This window comes from Trachemys scripta, chromosome 2 (genome assembly GCF_013100865.1).
Source record: "Trachemys scripta elegans isolate TJP31775 chromosome 2, CAS_Tse_1.0, whole genome shotgun sequence".
In the NCBI taxonomy this organism is placed as follows: Eukaryota; Metazoa; Chordata; order Testudines; family Emydidae; genus Trachemys; species Trachemys scripta.
In genome coordinates this window covers 217,012,520-217,030,519 of record NC_048299.1, presented here as the reverse complement: position 1 = coordinate 217,030,519, position 18,000 = coordinate 217,012,520, and the positions used below count along the sequence as shown (strand labels likewise).

Genomic DNA, 18,000 nt, shown 5'->3' with positions numbered 1-18,000 from the left:
CCATGTAGAGAGATCATCACATAAACAAGAGGAAACATCTTGAACCAGAAACACCCCCTTTTAATTTTTGTGCATGTGTATGCAGAACTAGTAGCTTCCTGAAATTAGCTGCAATTTCTACAGATGACAACATACCACACTGACTTTTCTATAGCAGTTCAGTGTCAGTCACAATATTTATTGACCTGGTGTATTACATAGGGAAAAAATGCACAATGGCTGACCCTTGTCTTAACTAGTGAGTAAGCATCACTCATGAGCCTCACAGCTAGAGGCCTCAAGCTTCTTCTCATGAGAGAAGATAAAAGCTGCATTCAGTCATAACGTATAATACAGTTATAAAAGCAGAGCACAAGTAGTATGTTTTATAGTCAAAGATTAAATGCATCACTGAATTAGACCTTTCTGTTTGACTATCAAGGATGCCACAACCATGGCAATATACAGATCTAGATCTTTACTTTTATATATACACATACCATTTCAAAACAATAATATTCCAAATAGTGTGTTCTGATGAGACTGTTATGCTATTTTGGGTGGCTAGAGTCACTCTGGCCTATCTTTGTACCTCCTGACTAGATTTCAGGCATACTTTCATTGCTCAGAAATACATTGCCCGCTGTATCTTATTTAAAAACATGTTAAAATGCTTATTCTTTAAAGGTGACCCATGAAAGTGAAGAGGAGAGTCAGGAAAGGGTGAGGAGTAGCATTAGGGACATCGAGACTGAAAGACTGGATTGGTTTTCCTCCAAAGGGAGATGAATAATAAGGGACATAAGTATATAAAATAATGAACAGCATAGAGAAGGTAGATCAGGAACTTCTGTTCTCATAACACAAAAGCAAGGGAACATACAATGAAACTTAAAAGGTGGAAAATTCAGAATTGACAAAAGTAAATACTCTTCACGTACATGTAATTAGACGGTGGAACTTATTGCCACAGGAAGTCATTGAAGCCAAGAACAACAAAGAACTGTATATTTAGATGGATAACAAGAATAACTAGGGTTATCATAATTAATGCTAAACATTTTTTGGAAGGGATAGTAAACTTCATACTTTTGGGTCTTCAGGACATTCTAACTTTTGGAGACCAAGATGAAACAATACTGGAGCTGATTACTCTCAAATCTGCCTACTGCAGAGTTTCTATACCTTCCTGGACAGCAGATGGTACTGGCCAGAGACAGGATACTGGACTAAATAGACCACTGGTTCTGATCCAATATGATAATTCCTATGTGCTACTTTCCAGTCTTTTCTTTATCAAGAGATGCTGAAGCTCTGCACATTATTCACTAAAACACACATTTTGTTTCGTATTTCAAGTGTTCAAATAAACACCTTTACCCTGATTTTAAGAGAGTATTTTGTAAAGGTAGAGACATCTAGCAAAACGTGTTGGACCAAATCCTGAGGTAGCATGCAGTCTGTAAAGCTAAGAGAGTCCTACTGGAGTCAATGGGAGGCCCTTATGAATACAGTATAAGGCGTTAGGGCAGAGTTCCAGGGATCTCTATCTGCAAGGGAAGCAGTCAGCACAATTCCTACAGCTGCGCTGACAGGGAACCAGGGGGACTCACAGGGGATCAAGAGGCAGTACAGAAGGCTCCTGCAGATCCTGTGAGACCCATGAATCTGAGAGTCAAACCACAGTTTCTTCCATAGGGGAACTCACTCCCCACAAAAGCTATCAGAGAAAATTCTACAAGGAGTTTGACTGCCCAGACAGGGCATTTTTGGGGACTTAATATGCTGATTGCAAATATATATATTGGGCCAAATTTATCCCTGATGTTACTCCAATCAAATCTAAGTAACAACACCAGGGATGAATCTGGATCCTTGAAACTGCACTGTATATATTTATATTTACAAAGACTTGTAAACTTACCCATCCAAACTTCTCCAAACTGACCAGCTCCAAGTTTCTTCACTAATTTAATTGATTCCCGTGCAATCTCCCAGGCATCTTTATCCCAAGGTTTTTGGGGTTTTGGACAAACACATGCTTTTTCCAGCTTTCTGCATAAACCATCTGACTGCTCTATTTTTTAAAGAAAAACCAAGTAGAAAATCTATTACATTTTGTAATTACATTACATTTATGTGCCTACAGTAAAGCATGTGCAACTGCAGACCTGAACCAACTTCACTACAATCTTCATACTATTTTTAACCTTCCATACTGGGATTTGGGAGTTCTTGCATTCTAGAGCCAATTTATAACATGTGTGATCTGCATTAGATGCCATAGATCTGCAGATGCAAAGAGACTGTTGTTGCTCATATCGTCATTAGATTTTCTTTTCTTTACTTCAACAGTGCACTAAGATAAATAGTGCCAAGGTAAATAAAATGTATGTTTGAACTGCTGAAAGTATGTTAATGAAGACAGAATGGGAAATACTGCTTAAGAAAAAAAAAAGATCTTGTTGCTTAGTAAAGTATGTGATTCAAATCAGGAGAAGTTCTGAGTACGTACCACTTCCATTGACTTCAGTCAGCATTTCTAAAGCACAGACTCACTTATTAAGGTGCCTAATTTTAGGCATCTGAGTTTAAAACTATGTAACTTGCACAAGTTCACAAAGGAGGGTCTATGGATAGATCTCAGGAATTTCTTGATTTGAGTCCTATGTTTAGGCCACTGGAGCATAACGCCTTTTAAGATGGGAGAGTTTTTGATACAGCAGCGTATCTCTGATGTCATTAATGAACACAGTATGTTGGCTCAGTCAGTTAAGAAAGAGTGATTTAGTTAGCTTGTGAGGTGTTTCATACCAAAAGGCATCGTGCCAAGCTATAGACAAGTAATCTACACTCGTAGTATTTTCTAGGCTAAGTGCTGTATGGTGAAGGATGCTGATGTGTTTTCTCTTTTCCTTTTAGAGGAAATATTGGCTACAATCCTGTGAAATCCAGATAATGGAAAAGCTGCCACTGGACTTCAATAAAAATCAGGACTGAGCCTAGTATTTTGTTACATTTCTGTGCAGCTCTTAAATTATACAGTAGCCACCCACCCACCCACTAAATAGATAATAATTACTTCTCCAGTCACTACACACTTACAGAGAAAAAATAAATGTAATGAAGTAGGGCTGAGATTTTCCAGTCAGTGCAGGGGATTTACCACACATCATAAATTAAAATTAATCGAAATTGTGTGGCTAAACCTCCAGTATGGCTTTGAAAACCTCAACCTTGTATTTTTTTCAGCTACAGAATGGGCCCCAAATCTCCTTTTCCTGACTTCAAGAAGGTATAGGCAATGAAAAGTCACTTTTGTACTCAATGAGCAGCTGTAAACATTGTTATAAGAGGTTACTGTTGATGGACCCAATCCCTTCTCCCTTTGAAGTCAACAGGAATTTTGCATTCCCATCACAAAGTCACTCACAAAAAATGTCATTGTTGGCACAAGAAAATTACAGCGTTGATTTTGTTTCATATAAATCACCAGATACGATACTGGAAGACATTTATGTATAAAAAATATTTAAAATTCCAGTGTATCATAATGTCCACATATATCTGTTTACACTTACAAAAACAGCACTTATTGACACTGGGCTGATTATTCTCTATACCAAGTATCAGGGGGTAGCCGTGTTAGTCTGTATCTACAAAAACAACAAGGAGTCTGGTGGCACCTTAAAGACTAACAGATTTATTTGGGCATAAGCTTTCGTGGGTAAAAACTTCACTTCTTCAGATGCATATGCATAAGTGAGGTTTTTACCCACGAAAGCTTATGCCCAAATAAATCTGTTAGTCTTTAAGGTGCCACCAGACTCCTTGTTGTTTCTCTAGTACCAGTTTCACATTGGTGTAACATTGACATTGACTTGTATGGAGTTACTCTTCATTTACACAGGCATATGGGAGGTCAGAATCAAGGCTAATATTCATCTTGCTACAATTCTCAGTGCTTGGATTTTTACAAAAAATGTGGAAAGACTTGAAATAGAACAAGGAAAGCATTCTGATCATTTGCTTTAATGAAAACAATGCCTAATGTTTGATAAGCAAGCCACTGACTGAGTTAACTTACTTTGGTAATGTTTGATCATTTCGTTGATGGTGGAAAATGTAATCCTTGGAGAGATGTAATATCCTCCATTGTCTAGACTCCTTATTTTGTAGTGCTTAATAACATCACCATGCTGTGGATCATAGTCCCTGATGGACAGAGAATAACTGCCTGTGGACAAACAGTGCAAAGATATTGTTTAGTAGATATTGCACACATTGCTGTAGTTCAATATTAATATATGCAACAAACATGTTCATTTTTTTGCCTGCTTCTCTTGTCCCCTATTTACTCCAAAAAGCATTCCGCAATCATCCCAAATGATTGGCATGAAGAAGTTAGCCAACTGCAGGCTCTGTTGCTGGTACTGAATTTATCCAGAAAGCGAATTTTCTGTCAGACTTTTCTGCTTCAGTACCAATGGAGATGCTCAGACGAATTTTCTCTCTTTCTTTTTTGGTAATATTCTGAAAATATTCTGAGGCTCAGTTGGGCACATCGTTACATGGCTACTCCTATTCCTGGGCATAGTCCCATTGACTTCATTAGGACCATGTCCAGAACTGCAGGATTAGCCCAACCTCACTAATGGATATACAGGCTGAAATTCACCCTGGCACGAGGGCCAGTACAAGGAATCCATGTGCCTTAAGCCCCTGCATGCTGCAAATAGGCTAGCGAGGAGGGGGTTTCGGACAAGCAGAAGGGAAGAATGACAAGATCCACATGTATCCAGGAACTCAGCTTGACTCCAAACTTGTCACCGAGGTTTCTTTATAGGCATATAATTGACACTTGAATTGATCAGGCTTAAGCATAGGGGCTGGGTATAGGGCGTACCACACATCCAAATTATACAAACTCCCTGTCTTTATATACATTTAGAAACTGCGTTACATTCACTATACATTGCATTACGTGTTTTGGGACTGGCTTGGTTACTTTGCAGGAACCAATCCCAGTGCAGAATGCTCTGTCCATGTGCTACCCGTGTTCGACTTTACTCTTTACCTCATCTTTATGCTCCCAACTTCTCTTGTCCATTGTTATCCCATTCTTAGCAAATGGTGCCCTGGGTGTTCCCCCTCTAATCTTAGCTAGCTCAGACTGTCTTTTAGCTTACTGGCCCATTTACTTATTTTAGCACAAGCATTCAATTTTCAGTCTGCTAATCTAGTTACCTTCCTAATCCTGTCTTCCAAGAAATGATGCCTCCTCCATGTTTAATTACTCAAATCAGGCCAGGCTAGGGTGACCTGACATCCCGATAAAATCGGGACTGTCCCAATTTTGAGGAGTTTGTCCCGCATCCCGACCGAAGTATGGTTGGGACGCCATTTGTCCCGATATTTTGTTACGGGCGTTTTTTTTGTTTTTTTGTTTTTTTTTTTTTTAACACTCACCCATCCGGGTCTTCAGCGGCAATTTGGCGGAGGGTCCTTCAGTTGCTGATGGTCTTTGGCAGCATTTCGGTGGCAAGTGTTTCTGTCTTTGGTGGGCAAGGTTTTTTACCTGCCGCCGAAATGCTGCCAAAGACTGTCAGGACTGATGGACCCTCTGCCGAATTGCCGCCGAAGACCCGGACAGGTGAGTGTAACAATTAAAAAGGTGCTCTCTCTCCCCGCCCACCCACCCACCGCAGCGGTCCCGATACTTTCCACTTAGCATCTGGTCACCCTAAACCAGGCCAACACCTTATTGGCTGGTTATTCATAATTGTCCATTGCAGGGATTCTTGCATCTTCCCCTGGAGGATCTGGCACGGTCACTGTTGGAGACAATATACTGGACTAGATGCATCAATGAGATGTTGGTGCCTAACTTTCTCAGGTTCCTTTGAAAATTCTAGTCTAGAAAATTCTGTGTCTCCATTAATCCTTTCAGTACATATAATGGCTTCTGTTATAAAAATCTAGTTTGATTTTCTACCTACAGTGCAAACGCCCGGGTGCCACAAATATACTATAAAACCTGTATTTGTAAGATTTGATATCTCAAAGAGCTTTACAGAACAGGACAACTGTTATTCACATTTAAAATGATCATCTAACCCATCCTAGGAGTCAGTTTTCTGAGTAGGTTTTAAGTGTAAAGCCATAGGACTCCCTCACTTCCTTTGGAGACTTTACCACAGTCTAATTCAATTCACTGATATATGCAGCAAACATAACATATTGGGCCAACTTCAGATCTTGATGATATACGTTCATTTTTAACTCTGATATCAATCCCAAAGTAATCCATTGCCTACCTTTTAATGTTTCACTTTCTCTGATAAGGAATGCCCCAGGATTGTTTCCTGGTGCTAGCAGCTGTCTCTCTGCATCTTTCCTGGTTATATCTTTGAAGAACCATCTGAAAAGTATTTTGAAAGAGTTAGGGTTTTTTTTGCTCTACCCCTAAGGATATGCAACAGGGTGGAAAAGAAAGTTTCAAATGTACTGAAGTATAGAAGAACCTACTCTTCTGTTTCCAAGGTGTTTACTTTTGCTACGTAGTTGCTTGGAATGAAGCCTTCTTTCTTTGTTGAGAGAGATTTAGCTCTCCACCATTCTCCAAGCCTGAAATACAAAACAACAACAGTATTCACAACATGCAAATAAAAAATAATGAAAGGTTATTTAGCTACTTCTGTGGTGAGGCTGAGAACCTTGATTGGGCTGGCGGGGAAAAAACAGCATTTCTCTCTGAAGTTCAGCCATCTCAGAAACTTTAGAGGGTCAGCTTCAGAGCAAACTGCTACAACCCTCATCCGATCAGCTGCCCAAGTGTTACAGGGGCTGGGGGAAAGGACACAGTTTCACTTTCACATGGAAAGGAGCCTTTTTCCTTTAGTTTGCGAGCGTGCGTGTGTGTGTGTGTGTAAGAGAGAGACAGAGAGAAAACCAACATCTATATAGGGATGCAGTAATATCTAGAGATAAGGTACAGTACAGCCAACACTACTATACTTACTCCTCAAGAACTTTCATTTTTTCTCCTTTCTTGAAGGACAAGTCATCTTCATGAATTCCCTCATAAGGATACAAGGCTACTACAATGTCCCCATGCTCCTCCGCATCTATTAATGCAGAAAGCCAAGTGACATTCTTACTATTATATTTGTTCATATACGGCTATCACAAGTTGTTAACGTTCTTATGGAAACGTACCTTCTTTACAGAATCTCTGCCCTGGTAAAAGGTGCATTTCTGTATTTCCCTACAACAAAATATTTGTTAATTAAGCAGTTGTAGATCACTATGATTATATATATTATATGCACAGTAAATAATATATAAAAGATTCTTCAGCTGGTGTGGAGTCATCTTACATATTCCTAAGACAACATCCATAAAACTTTAATTGAAAAGAAGCATGTGGCTATTTTTCCTGGGCAATTTTAAAGGCAAATGATAAAGTAAACATTGAAGAAGTCCCAACTAGACTTTGAACTTAGCAGCTCACAGCTCACCAAGCTGAAAAGTGAAGTGGAAAATTCACAGCTTTGCTGTTGCTGCACTGACCTTTGACAAAGCTACTTTAACAGGGCAACAGAGCCATAATTATCAGTGTGAGGATCTGCCCTCAGAAAGCTAAAAATAATATTAGGCCTGTCAATTAATTACAGTTAACGCCTGCAATTAACTGAAAACAAAAATGAATGCATTACTTTTTTTTTTTTTTTAATGCCTTGACTGCATACTTAGCAGGGAGGGAGGCATTGGCAGCAGGGGGCAGAAGCCCCAGCCCAGAGCCCCACACCTATATTTGAAATATAAAAAAAACCACCAAAAATATTTAAATAAATAGTATTCTGTTATTGTTTAACAATGTGATAAAAATTGCGATTAATCACAATTAATTTTTTTCATCTCTTGACAGCCCTATAAAATATATTTACTTTTAGTTTACTGAGTGGGGATGTGGGGAAACATGTTTACTGCTGACTGAGCAGCTGAGAAAAAGGAATTATTTCATTTTTATCCAGGCAGTGACAATCCTTATATTTTGCCAATTTAGTGTGAAAAATGCTTATATCCTCTGTACAAGGTCATCTTATAGGGTTTTGCACAGGAGATTTCCTGGCATCCTTCCCCCTCCTGGCTGCAGAAATACTTGGCAGGTGATGCTGTGTTTCCCCCTACTCAGGAGAGGGGTTTTACTAGTGGACCTGCATGGTAGCAGACCCATGAGTTACACCAGTGGCCTGCCTCAACACCCTCTCTTTGCTACTGTGGATGGAGCACTGCTACACAGCACACAGGGGTTTTCCACTGGCTTGCTTTGCCCTATGCCATTCAGTCCATATATGCTTATGGAGAGAGGTGAGAAGTCAAGGTTTGCTGCACTGTAACTACATGCAACAGTACACTCCTTATCAGTGTAGAACTACACATTAAAAATAAAGGGATGGTGCTTTTACAAAGAAATTCTGATGCTCTACAGTTCTTATGAGCTTAAAAGTGCAAAACGCTTCTAAAATACTGGTGCTTTTAGAACTACAGTATTTCGAAACTATTTCAGACTTCCTTAGAGTCACTCAGCATTTCTTTAAAGCATCAAACATACCAAATCTCCCTTCCCCTCAATCCCCCCCTCCCCCCCAACCCAACAACATGTCAGGGAGTATTTTTTCTATATAAAATATTGTGCCAATATTTACGAAGCAATAAACCGCCAAGGGCTTTTTAAAATATTGCATACTCTTTGACGGTGAGTTGCAAAGCAAAACTGTAGACAAAAATGAATAATTATAGCTTCTGCATGCATGTGTTTTTGATTTAAATTTAAATCATGCCAGTCATGCTTTGATCTTGCTATTGGAATTCTCCCCTGAGACTATCTACTTACTGGCCTTTGCTGTTTATTGGACGTTGGATCCCTCACATAAATAGTTCGTTCAGTTTTACGTACTGGTTGGTTCTTCAAATCTAGCCCATCTCCAGGCAGAGTCTCTTTTCTTTTTGATTTTATACATCCCATATTTCCTGTTGGAATAAAAAGGTATAAAACAAAAATGTTTTATTATATAACCAAGTAGCTTTTCATGCACTCATCTGACTATGTAACAAAAACTTTCTTTCCATTCACAATACCTGAACATCACTTACGAAAGCTTCAAGTATCAGTATCGATACATGTACCTGTGGTTGGGAACCACTGCTTTAGTAGTTCCCCAATACATTCTATATCAAGGTAATCCTTATGGAAGTGTGTGCGTTCAAGATAGGACGATCTGGGTACAGCTGCTAGTATCTACCTAACAGGAATCCACCCATGTAATTATGCATTTGTTGAGAAAGCACCTACAACAAATTATCTTCCTCCTTTGAAGGGCAGTAACTACCTTTATTTGTCACAGGACCTGCTTTGAAGACACCAAAAAGAAGTGCTTACAAGTCAAACAGTCTAATGGATTGGGCTTGGGGCACTTACAGGTGCAAGTAAACCAGGGTGGCCAAAGCACAGGCTGAGGAGCTGAAGCAGCCCATTGAATTCTACACCAGGTCTTGTGTCTGCCCACACCTTTAGTACAGAGGCCTTGTCCACACTAGAAAGTTGTACCTCTTTAACAATACTGATATGGTTAAAGAGATACAACTCTCCTAGTGTGGATACAGTTATATCCGTGCAAAGGTGCCATAACAGTTCCATACCACAAGGGCACCCTATCATATAAGGCACTTTTATAGTGGTATAACTGCATCCACAATAGGACTTATGTATTTTTATAATACAAATCATTGTATAGTAAGAATCACACCCCTAACCAACATAGTAATACCAGTACAGCTATCAAGTGTAGACCTGGCCTGAAAAGCAGCCTTCAAGGAATATAGCCACAACATGTTATGCTCCCACCAGTTGTAGCCTTCCACCCAGGTCAAGATGGAGCACTGCATGTTGGGACCTATAGTCTCTGTGGGCTGCACATCTTCCTCTACATTAGAGATGAGGGTAGCTGCTGTCTGCCCCATTTTATGGAAATTAGATGTGGCCCTTTGACATCAAAGTTTGGGTGTCCATGAATAAACTCACTGGTCATTGCACCATCGAGTTCAGTCATCAATTGAGAGCTCATTGATCTCCAAACCACCTAGTCACTTGTGTTCTCTTAAATTATAACCAAAAAACAAAAAAGCCCAAGGGCCCTCATTCCACAAGAAAAGTAAGTGCAGTTTTCAGTTCTGGCATATCAATGTTGAATATCTTTATTAACGACTTAGATATTGGCATAGAAAGTACACTTATTAAGTTTGCGGATGATACCAAACTGGGAGGGATTGCAACTGCTTTGGAGGACAGGGTCGTAATTCAAAATGATCTGGACAAATTGGAGAAATGGTCTGAGTTAAACAGGATGAAGTTTAACAAAGACAAATGCAAAGTGCTCCACTTAGGAAGAAAAAATCAGTTTCACACATACAGAATGGGAAGAAACTGTCTAGGAAGGAGTACAGCAGAAAGGGATCTAGGGGTTATAGTTGACCACAAGCTAAATATGAGTCAATAGTGTGATGCTGTTGCAAAAAAAGCAAACATGATTCTGGGATGTATTAACAGGTATGTTGTGAGCAAGACACGAGAAGTCATTCTTCCGCTCTACTCTGCTCTGGTTAGGCCTCAGCTGGAGTATTGTGTCCAGTTCTGGGCACCGCATTTCAAGAAAGATGTGGAGAAATTGGAAAGGGTCCAGAGAAGAGCAACAAGAATGATTAAAGGTCTTGAGAACATGACCTATGAAGGAAGGCTGAAAGAATTGGGTTTGTTTAGTTTGGAAAAGAGAAGACAGAGAGGACATGATAGCAGTTTTCAGGTATCTAAAAGGGTGTCATAAGGAGGAGGGAGAAAACTTGTTCACCTTAGCCTCTAAGGATAGAACAAGAAGCAATGGGCTTAAACCACAGCAAGGGAGGTCTAGGTTGGACATTAGGAAAAAGTTCCTAACTGTCAGGGTGGTTAAACACTGGAATAAATTGCCTAGGGAGGTTGTGGAATCTCCATCTCTGGAGATATTTAAGAGTAGGTTAGATAAATGTCTATAAGGGATGGTCTAGACAGTATTTGGTCCTGCCATGCGGGCAGGGGACTGGACTCGATGACCTCTCGAGATCCCTTCCAGTCCTAGAATCTATGAATCTATGATTGCAGCATTTCCACTCACCAGTGTAAGGTGGAGAGGCTGCATTTCTGTTGGGATCTTTTCTTATAATAGGAAACCTCTAATGCTTTCATTTTTGCTTTGTGAAAACCCCATTGGAAATCCTCCCGATCTCCAATTCCATATGGGAGATACACACACACACACTCTTTCATTTGAGACACTAATAGAAGCTTTTAGGATTCCGATATTTAAGAACACCCTCCAAGTTTTCAGGCACAATTCATTGTGGGCATACAAAACTCACTTGCACTTTTGAACATGACAAACATGTACATGGGTAACCCCCGTATACACATATGCAAGCTGGGGTTTGTGTGTGCATATTTGCTTATTAGATGTCTAATTACCTGGATTGCACCTAGAATAAATCAGGTATTCAGTAATTTACATGTTAACACCAGTGCCCACAAATTTGCACCTACAAAACCACAACCTGAAGTTGAAGACTCATAAAAAATTGGCATGAAAGTAGTCAAGCACACATGCCCTAACTTTAAGCAGGTGAGTAGATCCACTGATTCAAAAAGGACTAATCCTATTCTTACAGTTAAACATGTGGTTAAGTGTTTTACTAGATTGGGGCCTAAATCACAGACAGGAAAGTGCCTCCCTCACTACTGGGATGAAGTCTAAAAGAATGAGTCCGATGGTTTTATTCCATGAGACAACCAAACAGATATAAAGTGACTTGCCCAAGGTCACATAGCATATCAGTGGCAGAACAGGGAAAAGAAACCCCGACTCCCAGTTCAGAGCCTTATATCCACTGGAGATGGAAAGGATTAACGTGATGCAGGGACCTTAAATGTAAGTTATGGTGGGAAGGGGAAAGAAGAGAGATTGAAGATCCATCCCCCCAAAAGTTAAAAAAAGTATGTTAACTTTAGTTGTAATTGTGTCATTCACAATGGTGACAGTAAAATCATTTGATGTATATTTTGCACACACAACTAAATTTCAGCCATCTAGTAACATATACTTCAGATGCATCATCCAAGATTAAACTCACAGCAATGATAAGCTAGAACACGAATGTGTTGCAGATTGAGGGTCCAATTCTGCAAGATACTAATCTCCTCCAAAGAGATGCTAAGCACTCTTCACTCCCATTGATTTCAATGCGAGTTAGGGGTACCCTGGGCCAGATCCACAAAGGAATTCCAATCCAATGGAAGTTAGGAGCCTATATAGCTATCTGGATCTGGATCTCAGTTCCTTATAGGATTGAGCTCTTTATCTGTCCTTTATTAATTACTCTCTCAAATCTTTCTAAAGAAGCACTTGGAAAAACTGCAATAGATTAAGGTAAATGAAGTGCATGTTTAACTTTCAGACAAATTAATTTACAGGATTTCTAATTAAGTGTATGAAGATTCTGAAAACCTCGTCTCACATAAAGCAACTGAAAAATATTTAAGACGTGTTAGGTATTTTGCCACTTATTGCATTTTATTCTGATACTATAACGGTAAAATTAGAGTTTCTATGAATTCTCCCACGGCCTTGGGATCATATACTTCTATGGGTGTTCCCAGTACTTTATGCATTTCTGATAAACATTATACATTGAAAGCAAATTCACTTCTTGCACCTGGGCAGGAAGGTCCTTAGAATGGCATGAGAATAAAAACTCCATAAAGCTAATCTTAACAGCAGACATTGTAAGATAAATTTTGACCAGCCATATGCTAAAAGTGATGGATTTTTAAATATTTATACTATGCAATTGCCTCTTTTACCTCTTAAAATATAAACAGTCAACCCTAGTAAAAATACATTACTGAAAAAATATTGAAAATATATAATGAATGAAGCATATCTATTTCTTAAGTTATAGTATATTTCTGTAGAAAGTATGGGGAAAGTGGATTTATGCATGAATATTGCATTTAGTGTAAAATGTTTATTTGCATGACTTTTTCCCCCATTTACCTCAATCAACATTGGGTATGTTTAATCTTTTGTGACAGGGAAGTGCTTTTTTGCTGGTATTAAAAGGAGGATTTGATAAGCTTTCAGCTGTTCAGATTGTTACAGATTAGAGTATTTGTTCTTCTGAGATAAGAATCATTGTACAACAAAGGAAATACTGTACTTTCAGTCCCTTTACAGATGTTTCACAGTAGGCAATATGTTACTTTTCATCAATGCTTTTAATCAACTTTCCTATCCACTTTTCTAGATATGAAAGATGCTGTACATGTAGAGGAGAAGAAACTATATAAGAGAGGATAACTTCTATCAGCAGACACCTAAGTAATTTGACTTAAATTATCATTGAATAAAAGCATCTGATTTTATTACGTGGCCTAAAAGGTAAAATGAAGTTGAAAGACATGACTGCTGTCTTGATTAACATCTTAGATTTGTTGTTACAAACCTACCTTTACACACACATACACACACACACACACTCTCTCTCTTTCTCTCTCTCTCTCCAAAGATAACTATGAGCTTCCTCTAACAACATGTTGTTTCATAATCACCAACCTTTCTTTTGATGACTACAAAGATGTAGGATTCAAACAGAATTCAAGACAATCATCATCTGCCAGCATATCATCTCACTCCAGTAGTATTTTGTCTCTTCTCTTTGCTTAGCTTTCTCTTTGATTTCAAGTAGATTTTAGGTACCAGAAACTGCCTGCAATGTACTTGTTTGGATTTTAAAAGCTGCTGTCCTTCTGACAAACACAGCTGTTTTATCTGCCTGTTGCTTCAGTACCAGCAATGTAATTTAACTAAAACCACAAGTATTTTAGCCTAATACTCATAGTGGAAGATCACGTGACCATTACAGGTCCATCCACTACCGCGTCTGTAGCCCGTGATGTTTTGCTTCCTCTAAGTGCTTATCTATCTTAGTCATCTATATCTTATCACTTTTTTCAATTTGTTCATGGTTGCCTCTTCTAGTGATGTTTATTACACATATTAATTATGCTGTAAGTTAGCAATTGTTTCATAAATCAACTTGAATGCCTGGACTTTTCTTAACCAATCACTTTTTACTAAAATGCTCTTCAAATCCCAACACATTTTTCAATCACTTAGAGTGGTTTTAGTTTAATCTTTGTATAAACTGGAGAATAACCTTAATTTTCAAAACTGACTAAAATATTTTTATAATAGCTTTTTAAAAAGTTGTTATAAAATCCATATCCTCTGATTAGTAAAATACACTAACATACAGTATGCAAACTGCCTAATAATAGCTATTCAAGGAGCTGACTAAACAATCCCAAAGCTGTGATAAGATATAGATAACTCTTAATAAATATCTCTATATATGGATACTTACTGTATAAATGAAACGTTTATATATTATTGCAAGCTTTATAGGTGGTAGAATAGAACTTTAAACAATAAAGAGTTAATCATCTAAACAGTTATTTATACCGTCTGCCTGTTGTATGAGACTGAAATATTTATTTTTGTAAATTATATTTCATATCTTAACTGTGCAATCTGCTGTGAAGGAACAACGTTGCTTTTTTAAAAAAACCAAGATCCACAAAGTCACCACTGGGAAATGCTTTGCATTTAGAACTCTGAATCTAGAATTGAAAACAACCTATTTTTCACCTGCACATTCCAAAAAGGTTAAAATTAAAATGACAGGTAAGTCAGTCTTTTTATAATTTTAAATTGTATTAGTACTCCCTTAGAAAGCTGAAAAGAAAATCTCTCTCTCTTTAGTCTTTTTCCAATTTCATCCCACTTTCTCTCAGTGTGGCTTTTTACACTGATTGTTCTGTTCTTTTTTCATAGTTTATAAGGCCAGACATAGAGCTGGTTGGAAGTTTTCTAACAGAACAGAATTTTATTAGAAAATGTGGTTTATCAAACCTAAAATATCTCATGAAAGCAAATCAGGTTCCATGAATTTTAATGAATCACAGGAAGGTTTCTGTCAGAAATCTGCCTGGTTCCCTGCCAGCCCACGTGGCGTGCTGCTTGAGAGCCCCACCATTCACACTGCACTGGAGCCAGGGTCCTCCAGGTTTCCAGGATCCATATTTCCAGGAAGCCTCTCCATGCCAGGGCTTTCTGGCTCCCTGCAGTGTGTCCAGGTGCTTTGAAATCCCAAAAGCCCAGGGAGAATTGGCTCTAGCCAGGGTTCTCAGAATGTAGGCTCCTTGTTCTGCAGCACAGAGCTTGGAACCCCTTTATGCCACAGAGTTGGGAGCCTGGAAGTCCTGCAATGGGCTTCCAGGGTCTAGGGCTCTGGGGCAGCCCTGCCATACAGACTGCCCTTGGGCCTGGGAACCCAGGGCTTCCAGACTACTGGGCCAGTTGCCTCCCCAGGCTGCCTGACTCTTTCGTCTGATCTCCTGTATAAGAACAGGCTAGAGGACTTCCCTGAATTAATTCAAGTTTGAACTAGAGTATGTCTTTTGGAAAAAATCCAAATGTGCTTTAAAATTTTCCAGTGATGACCGTTGTTTCCTTGGCGTCTCCATCATAACCATCTAAACAGATTTATTCAAATACTGACGCCTCCTTTTCTAGGCAAAAGTAGCTATGGAAAAAACCTTAAATGGTTTTTTAAATTCAGTTCATATGACCCTTTTTCTCCCGTCCAGCCTGGCAAGACCACCAGAGTATTTTTCTAGGACCCTGTTTTTCAGTACCGCAACTATCTCCTGCCTGTGTTGTAATGACCAACTCCACAGTAAGGGCTCACACTTCCATCTTTGAGGGCCCTAGAAATACCACATTTCTGGTACACTGTCACTTGATGCAGTCTGTAGCACAGGGGTAGGCAACCTATGGCACGTGTGCCGAAGCCGGCATGCGAGCTGATTTTCAGTGGCACTCAAACTGCCCAGGTCTTGGCCACCGGTCCGGGGGAGCTCTCCATTTTAATTTAATTTTAAATGAAGCTTCTTAAACATTTTAAAAACCTTATTTAGTTTACATACAACAGTTTAGTTATATATTATAGACTTATAGAACGATATTTTCTAAAAACGTTAAAAATGTATTACTGGCATGCGAAACTGTAAATTAGAGTGAATAAATGAAGACTCGGCACACCACTTCTGAAAGGTTGCCGACCCCTGCTGTAGCATATCTGCCTCCAGAGAACACAGCAGAAAAATTTAAATCACAGCACTAGGGCTCAGCATAGATTTACTTGGATCTAGCAGCATACTTTTAAACCTGCTGGTCATGATGAGGGCAGGGGCTCTGGCTAAAACAACGGTAAGAAACAATGTTAGCTAGAAGGGGGGGGGGCAGAGGGAGGGAGTAAATTTGGGGGTTCATGAATTCAAATCTTAAAAAACATTTAGGTTTTTGTTTTATTCAAGTCAGTTGCCATAAAAGGCATAAGAAGATTTATTTAAATATGCTATGAGCAAGAGAAAGATGAAGGAAAGCGTAGGTCCTCTACTTAGCACGGAAGGAAAGCTAATAATAGATTACATCAAGAAGGCTGAGGCATTTAATGCCTGTTTTGCTTGCCTTAAAACAAAAAGGGTAATGGTGACCAGATACTCAACACAACTAATATTAACAAGAAGGGGGAAGGAACACAAGGGAAAATAGGAAAAGAACTGGTTAAAGAATATTTAGATGTATTCAAATCAGCAGAGTGTGATGAAATTCATTCTAGAGTACCTGAGGAGCTAGCTGAAGCAATCTCAAAAATGTTAGCAATTATCTTCGAGAACTCATGGAAAATGGGTGAGGTCCCAGAGGACAAGAGAAGGGCAAACAAACATAGTACCTATCTTTAAAAAGGGGAACAAAGATGACCCAAACAATTATAGACCAATCAGCCTAACTTTGATCCCTGGAAAGATACTGGAACAAACTGTTAAACACACAGGCCTTGGCTACACTGGCAATTCACAGCGCTGCACGTGCTGCGCTCAGGGGTGTGAAAAAACACCCCCCCCCCGAGCGCAGCGAGTGCAGCGCTGTAAAGCGCCAGAGTAATCAGCGCCTGCAGCGCTGTAAGCTCGCTCGCAACACTGCAAGTTATTCCCCTCGGAGAGGTGGAGTACTTGCAGCGCTGCGAGAGAGCTCTCGCAACGCGACTACACTCGCGCTTTACAGCGCTGCCGCGGCAGTGCTGTGAATCCGCAAGTGTAGCCAAGGCCACAGTTTGTAAGCACCTAGAGCAGGGGTGGGCAAACTTTTTGGCCCGAGGGCCACACCGGGGTTGCACAACTGTACGGAGGGCTGGGTAGGGAAGGCTGTGCCTCCCCAAACAGCCTGGCCCCCACCCCCTATCTGCCCCCTCTCACTTCCTGCCCCCTGACTACTCCCCTCAGAATCCCCAACCCATCCACCCCCCTGCTCCTCGTCCCCTGACCACCCCCTCCTGGGACCCCCCACACCTAACTGCTTCCCGGGATCCCACCCCCTTATCCAACCCCTCCTGCTCCCTGTCCCCTGACTGCTCTCCTGACCCCTATCCACATCCCCGTCCCCTGACAGGCCCCCCGGGACTCCCACTCCCAACCCTCCCTATTCCCCATCCCCTGACCACCCCCCCAGAACCTCCTCCCCATCCAACCGCCCCCTCCTCCCTGACTGCCCCCTAGGACCTCCCGCTCCCTTACCCAACCCCCCCCGCCCCCCCCCCCCCTACCAGCAGCAGGAGCCCGCAGCCATGACACCCAGCCAGAGCCAGCTGCGCTCCCCACCCTGCCCAGCGGGAGCAGCGGACCAGAGTGCGGCCCGCACGGCGGCGTGGCTGCAGGGAAGGGGGGACAGTGGGAGAGGGGCCATGGACTAGGCTGCCCGGCCGGGAGCTCAGGGGACGGGCAGGACGGTCCCACAGGGAGGATGTGAC

At 40.5% G+C, this 18,000-nt stretch overlaps 1 protein-coding gene across 4 annotated transcripts in view; it reads right to left on the bottom strand.

Moving 5' to 3' along the window:
- Positions 1–18,000, bottom strand: part of LYN (LYN proto-oncogene, Src family tyrosine kinase) — an 87,344-nt gene that overhangs the window by 46,395 nt on the left and 22,949 nt on the right. The window contains exons 1-8 of one of the 4 annotated variants that reach the window (XM_034762947.1): positions 13,683–13,870; positions 8,942–9,015; positions 7,198–7,246; positions 7,001–7,106; positions 6,508–6,606; positions 6,297–6,400; positions 4,067–4,216; positions 1,904–2,056 (exon numbers count right to left, since the gene is read on the bottom strand). In XM_034762947.1, coding sequence (XP_034618838.1) covers positions 1,904–2,056; positions 4,067–4,216; positions 6,297–6,400; positions 6,508–6,606; positions 7,001–7,106; positions 7,198–7,246; positions 8,942–9,010 — 730 coding nt within the window. In that variant the 5' untranslated portion in view covers positions 9,011–9,015; positions 13,683–13,870. Of the gene's footprint in view, positions 1–1,903; positions 2,057–4,066; positions 4,217–6,296; positions 6,401–6,507; positions 6,607–7,000; positions 7,107–7,197; positions 7,247–8,878; positions 9,016–13,682; positions 13,871–18,000 lie in introns of those variants that run through there. The other 3 variants (XM_034762945.1, XM_034762946.1, XM_034762944.1) reach the window with 3 other exon arrangements.